The sequence below is a fragment of the Cydia amplana genome, chromosome 16 (assembly GCF_948474715.1).
Source record: "Cydia amplana chromosome 16, ilCydAmpl1.1, whole genome shotgun sequence".
Classification (NCBI taxonomy): Eukaryota; Metazoa; Arthropoda; class Insecta; order Lepidoptera; family Tortricidae; genus Cydia; species Cydia amplana.
This window is the reverse complement of record NC_086084.1, coordinates 5,337,496-5,344,876: the sequence shown is the minus strand read 5'-3', so window position 1 is coordinate 5,344,876 and position 7,381 is coordinate 5,337,496. Positions and strand designations below refer to the sequence as shown.

Below are 7,381 nucleotides of genomic sequence, written 5' to 3'. Positions count from 1 at the left end.
TTTTACTATAAATCTTACTTTATTGAGATTTCTTATTTTATAATAATAGGTAACTTTAGTCAAACTTAACAATAAATATATTTTAAAATCGAGTAACTTCGGGTTCCTTGGGCTTGGCCTCGGTTTTCTTCTTGTCATCCTTGCGAAGTCTATACAGTACTCTGGAAAAAGAAAATTAATTTCAATAAGTATATAAGTACTTAAGTTAAGAACCCGCAATCGGTATGGATGGCCTTGGCTGAACATAAACAAGAAACAAGTTGTCATTGCTGTCATATACCTAATCCTTACTTTTAATGGGGCATTCCACGAACAGGTATACTTTGTCGGGGACTGGAAGATGACAGCTACCTTAATAAAAAGCTAAGTTATCAAACGTTACTTTAACTTTATCGGAAGTGTAAAAAAAATAACGTCTCATACCCGAAACTTTTTGGAATGCCCATTGAATTAAGTTTCAAGTTTATGAAAATAAGAATGTGTTGATTAGATTACTAGATTCGAAGTCAATTTATATAAAAGTGGCGCGAGATTTATACTGAACTGTCAACCTTTTCATCTAAAACCCGCGCCAGCTTTTGTGTAGAGTCTGTGCCGAAAAAGAAGAATCGTGGAATGTACTTATGGGGCCCAATACATTCCACAACTCTTTTCTTTCAGAACAGACTCTATCGACCTCGTAGAAGAAGCTGCTACGGCAAATTATTGTCACTGTGACAAGTTAGTTTGCTTACCTAGCCTCAGCCAAATCTATGGGCGATCAATGTCGTCACTTCTTTGAAAAAATCTCGTATTTCGCACTGCTACTCAAAGTTAAAACGCAGTAACTCTGTATGCATCCCAGCATACATAGTTAAAGTTACCACATTTTCCTTTTGACTGACAGAACAGAATACGAGTTTTTTTTTTTTTCAAAATAGTCACGCTATGTTACAATTAATCAAGACATTAATTTGTAAAAGAGAATGTTATGACAAATGATAACCTAAGTAAATAAGCGTCGCTGCATTTCATATTATGCAACATTCATTGCGCACAGTTGATAATATGTATTTGCAAAATGTCAGCAGAATTCCATATGCACGTGCAGACTGTATAATTATCAATAAACTGTTTTAGCTTAGTAATGTTTATGCAAACTACACTATAAAATAAAAGAGATGAATTAAAATGTTATCCAGCATAATTTATTAAATAACATTTTTAATTATTCAAAATATTAAAAATCTATTCACGGTGCTTTAAGAGCCCATCAACGTGCACACTAGCGCCACTGCTAAATAATCGTGATTATTTAAATTTGACGAAATATATTTAAAAAAGGGGGCCGATACGTACTGTAACTGTATCTTGTATTAAAGTACCTTTTGAATACTTACATCAAACTAGTTTATGTGTTGCTGGATTCGTCAATCTATGCGTCCAAAGTTAACACGACCGTTTTTGTTTTGAGTTTATAGATTGACGAATCCAGCAACATAGAAACTAGTTTGATGTATTCAAAAGGTACTTTAATACAAGATACAGTCCGTAGCAGCCCCCTTTTTTTAGATATCTTTCGTTAAATTGAAATAATCACGATTATTTAGCAGTGGTGTTACTGTGCACGTTGATGGGCTCTTAATAGTGCCAATGAAACTTTGAATTTGAATAGTGTTTAAAAAAAAGTCGTCAACAAGTGTTGATACAAGAGCATAAAGGACATATAAACAATAATAGCATAAAAGGCTAAGGTTTTCCATGATATCCTACGTAAATCAATAACAAATTGTGTAATCTAAATGAACACCATAAACATGGAGCTGGCATACCATACAATTATGTTGTACATTGTATAGTTCAATGTGGTCTTAGTGATGTCTTGTTGGCTTAGGTTTTAACAGATCGCAGAATGTAAGTAATATGAGATCATCTATATAATGGCGCTAACTTGTCACCTGGCATAATCCAATCTATACAACAGGAAAATCAATTTAATTACCTTTGTATTTTTTAACCGACTTCCAAATCTAAAAGGAGGAGGTTATCAATTCGGTTGTATGTTTTTTTTTATTTTTTTTTTATTTTTTTTATTTTTTTTATGTTTGTTACTCCATATCTCCGTCATTGCTAGACCGATTTTGAAATTTTTTTTTATTGCATGTATATGCTTACAGATTGGTCCCGTTTTTGTCAAAACCCAGTTCTGATGATGGGATCCATGAGGAATCGAGGGAACTCCTCAAATCTTAAAGGCATACATATAGTGATTTTTGTATTTTTATCAACAAATCAAGCATATACATTCAAAAAAGTGACATTTGATGAAGTGGAACTGCTGATGATGATCAGAACGGAACTCTTCAACGACGCATAGTACACGTTTGACGATTTGTCCTCTTCGTTATGTTTGTTAAGCAAGTTAAGTTTTTAAGCCACATTTTTGTCAAGCTCGAGTTCTGATGATGGGATCCATGAGGAATCGAGGGAACTCCTCAAATCTTATAGGCATGCATATAGAGATTTTTGTATTTTCATCAGAAAATCGAGCATTTTCATTAAAAACTGTCGCATTTGATGCAGTGGAACTGCTGATGATGATCAGAACAGAACTCTTAAACGACGCATAGTTCACATTTGGTGATTTGTCCTCTTCGTTATGTTTGTTAAGCAAGTTAAGTTTTTAAGCCACATTTTTGTCATGCTCGAGTTCTGATGATTCCCATCATATGGCCACGAGGAATCGAGGGAACTCCTCCAATCTTAAAGGCATGCGTATAGAGATTTTTGTATTTTCTTCAGAAAATCGAGCATTTTCATTAAAAACTGTCGCATTTGATGAAGTGGAACTGCTGATGATGATCATAACGGAACTCTTCAACGACGCATAGCTCGCATTTGGCGATTTGTCCTTTTCGTTATGTTTGTTAAGCAAGTTAGGTTTTTAGGCACATTTATGTCAATCTCAAGTCCTGAACATGGGATCCATGAGGAATAGAGGGAACTTCTAAAATCTTAAAGGCATACGTATAGAATTGTATATATTTTCATCAGAAAATCAAGCATTTACATTACAAACATGAATCAGAACAGAACTCTTCAACGACGCATAGTACACGTTTTGTGATTTTGAATTTCGATTTTGACTTGGACTGGGCCCCGGACTCCGGACTCGGACCCGTACTCGGACTCGGACCCAGACTCGGATCCGGACACGGACCCGGACCTTGACCCGGATAATCACTATGGTACCTAAACTAAATAAACCACTATGATTACCATAAAATGTATACATATTACCAAATAAAGTATAAGCGCCGTTAAGTGGGTCCAGGCTAGTAGTTAGAGAAGTCGGTTTTTTTCTATTAAAGATTATTGCTTAACAATATAACCGTGTATCTTGTTTTTCAGATAAATAGATTGTGGACACTTTCCAAATAGGAAATTTCTGGAGACTTTAAGTCTTTTTCACAGCAATCAATTTTTAAGTCTTTTTCTCGTAATGCATGTTAATTATAAGATGTAATTATTTTTGAAAAGATGTGTCCCGCCGAGTTTGTTGCCGGTCCCATATTGGGATACCCTCCTCCAATTGAGGGGGGATTTGAATCTTCTCGGGGCAGAGGTGTAGGGTTGGAGCCGGTCTACCTAGCTTTATTTGACGTTCATAAGCGCATTGTAATTATGCCTACTTGAATAAACTATCTTTTATCTTATCTTATCAAAGATCATTTTATTTTTGAAAGTTACCTACTCCAGGGGCGTATTTACCCTAGGGCCAAGGGGGCCATGGCCCGGGGCGGCAGGCCTCGGGGGGGCGGCGAAGCCGCCCCCTCGCAGCTTTTTCTGGGCGCCTTTTATAATCAAACTTAGCTATATTTTTTATTATATTTTATATTAATTGACATTTAAATTAATAAACAAACGAACGCTTCAAACCCCACCAATTGCTTAAAATATCTACCAACAAGTACCTAAATTAAGCAACATTTTAGTTCAAGAAGTATTAGTATGGTATTAGTATGGTAGAAATTCTTAAAATTAAAATAATTAATTTCTAATCTGTGTTTTTTTTTGAGTTCATTATTTTAATTTTTTTATTATTATTTTATTTGATACACTAGCAGCTCTTGGAGCTGATGCGGGTATATCGAAGCACTTGTATTTTATTTTATTTTGCACTTTTTAAAGTTCTAAAATGTGTATCCAGTCTATTTTTGAAAGTGTTGACCGATGGTGCACTAACAACAGTTTCTGGTAGAGAGTTCCACACATTTACCACACGATTCGGTAGGTAAGAAGTGTTTTCTAGGATTACTAGCACACGGAGGTTTGACAAGTTTTTTGGAGTGTCCTCTTAACCTTACATTCTGGCTTGATGTGTATAGGTCTATAATATTAGCAACATTGTAGTGTCCAGACAAGATTTTGTATGTCTCGATAAGATCGCCTCGCTTCCTTCGGTCCTCCAATGTTGTAAGACCTAATTCCTGAAGCCGTTCTTCGTATGGCTTGTCTTTCAATGAAATAACCATTTTGGTTGCTCTTCGCTGAACTTTCTCCAGCAATGTGATGTCCTTTTTAAAGTAGGGGGACCATATCTGAAAAGCATACTCAAGTAAAGGACGAAGGTATGACTTATATATTCTAACTAGCTTTTGCCCGCAGCTTACGCGCAGGAGAGTTTTTTTAATTGGACCCCCATTTCACCCCTTTAGGGGATGAATTTTGAAAAATTATTTCTTAGTGGACCCTTAGACTTTATAAGGAACCTACTTGCCAAATTTGGACTTTCTAGTCCCAGCGGTTTGGGATGTGCGTTGATTTAAGTCAGTCAGTCAGGTCTTTCACGTTTATATATGTAGATAAATAGGTCCTTAGTAATTACATGGAATGCTTTCCGGATCATAAATATACAGCATAGAATTTGCTCTCTTGGTGATTTTGGTTATATGCGTGTCCCATTTCAAATTATGTGAAATAGTGATACCCAGGTCTCTTTGACTAGCTACAGCTTGGAGGGGAACAGAGAATTGTACAATACCTAAAATATAGTATTTTATTAGTTTTTATCAAATCTTAAACTTTATTTTTATTAATTAGTTATTAAGAATTCATACTCGTACGTGGTTTGAAACGATGCGGTCTGAAGTTTTTCGGGGGTCTATTATAAACCGTGAATATACCGTTGAATGTGGTTTTAACATTTTTTTGTCTGTTTCTTTTGCTAACAGTGTGAAAGGGACAGAGATAATAGAACCCAAGTATTTCGAACTTGTATTTAACCCCGCATGTTGAAATGACATTTGACTATAAAGTCACTTGAACGTAATTTTGTCTCACTCAGTGAGCAAAATCGCATTTTGCTCACTGTTTTTAAGAAGCAAAGTACCCTTGTTCGAGCTGCTGAGGTGAAAATACTTTTTTCTACTCCCGTACTTTTATTTGTCATTTAAAAGGTCGTGCACACACCTAACACACCTTTAAAACCCTACCTTATAGTTGTCAAGACATGTCTTTAGTCTATTCCCCAAAAAAGAATTTGTGCATACACGCAGTATCTTTTTGGCGATTTTACGATACTTCGTGTAATGACCACTTAAAAAATATTGAATGAAATACAGTGTTGCCAACCTTATTTTAAATGTCACCTCTGACAAATAAGTGAACCACAGACATGTTTTTTTTAATTTCATTCATTCATTCATTCTTTTCCCGCCCGTACCCTCCATTTTTGCTACTTCTTGAATTAAAAATATTTGTTAAATTTACAATTTTATTTCAAAGTAAGTGCTTGGTCGTAGAAAAAGTATTGTATGCAACGTTGTTTAACTGAGTCAAAAAACACTCGTGGCGCCTTTATTAACAATTTTCGGCTTCGCCTCAAATTGTTACTCACGCCATTCGCCTTTTTTGACCTCTCTTAAACAACGGTTGCATAAAATACTATATCGTCACTGATGAAGGGGGGCGGCAAATCAAAATGGCCCGGGGCGCCAAATTTGTAAATACGCCTCTGACCTACTCAAAAATATTGGGGATATTTCCGATATCTTACCATGTGTATAGAAAATTTGGTATTTGGACACTTTCCATCGGTACTTCAGTACCTATACTTATATCTATAGGTACATTTCGTCCATGTGTTATTTTAACCTGAAGGGTACAAACTTCGATAACATCGGACGTAAACAATTTTTATTATAATTCTACAAACTCTAATAAACTTAATCAATGCACACAAAAACCTACACCTTCACGCTCTATAAAAGTTCTAACAACACAAAAACACATTTGCAATAAATTGGCAACATTAAATTGTATTGTAGGGCCAATAAACCATAGTAAAGGTCATAAGGTACATACACAGAAATAGAAAATTACGGTTCAAGGTTTTGGTTAATAGAAATCGTTAGGGCGATCGACCGCAAGGCTACTTTTTGCTAGATGTCAAAATAGCCCGTCAGAATTAGTAGTTGCGGATTTATGCAATGGGAGGTGTGACCGATTGGATTATCTGTTTAGACGCCTAAATAACCTAGGTTAGAAAGTTTAAAAGGTGCAGTACTGGCCGCGTAGCCAACGTGTCAATTGCTTACGCTCCGCAGCGATCGAAACACAACTGTCATTGTCGCACTAATATGGGAGAGTGAGAGAGAGACACAAAGCGTTTAGTTGTCAAAGCGATAGCGATTGTCAGCTTGGCTAGGCCGGCAGTTATTATTTCAAATTCGTTGATTATGCTGCGTATTTTTTGTGACTTATGTATTACAGTTTACTTACATTTGCAAAATAAGTTGATGTTGTAAGGATCAGCAATACGATGCTTTATTATTTATGGAAAATTCTCAGAGTTACAGATTTAGCTTAGCTCTGTCGGTTAAATTTCTTTGTAAACTCTATTTAAATTGATTATGCTTGTGATTTATAGGGGTACATTTGCTATATTGTAATTTTAACTATGCTATATTATTTGCATGTTGCATACAAGTTCATGTCTACAGTGAGCAATATGCATAAGATATCTAACAATTAATGCGACATACCGTAACATAAATATGTATGTTTTATACTGGTTTCAACCGGTCTCTATCTATAGAATATTTACGTGCTGGATAAATCTAGAGTCCTTTGAGAAAATTTACTTTTTGCGTTACATGTCACAAGTAATTTATTCAAAAATCTGTCACAAATTAAACTTTTTCCTCTACAAAGCTCTGGGGCCCGTTTCTCAAAAGCTTGTAACTTGTAATAAAAAGTGACATACGCTTGTATTACAAGTTACAAGCTTCTGAGAAACGGGCCCCTGCTTTCATATTTTCTCCAATTTAATATGTAAATATTACTTAACTGAATGATGTAAAATGAAATTCAAAAAATTGAGATATTTGCTGAATAGGAG

At 35.3% G+C, this 7,381-nt stretch overlaps 1 protein-coding gene across 1 annotated transcript in view; it reads right to left on the bottom strand.

Moving 5' to 3' along the window:
* Positions 1-7,381, bottom strand: part of LOC134655275 (proton-coupled folate transporter-like) — a 37,262-nt gene continuing 29,881 nt past the window's right edge. The window contains exon 5 of the mRNA XM_063510725.1: positions 1-161. Within this exon, the coding sequence (XP_063366795.1) occupies positions 83-161 (79 nt within the window). The 3' untranslated portion in view covers positions 1-82. The remainder of the gene's footprint in view (positions 162-7,381) is intronic.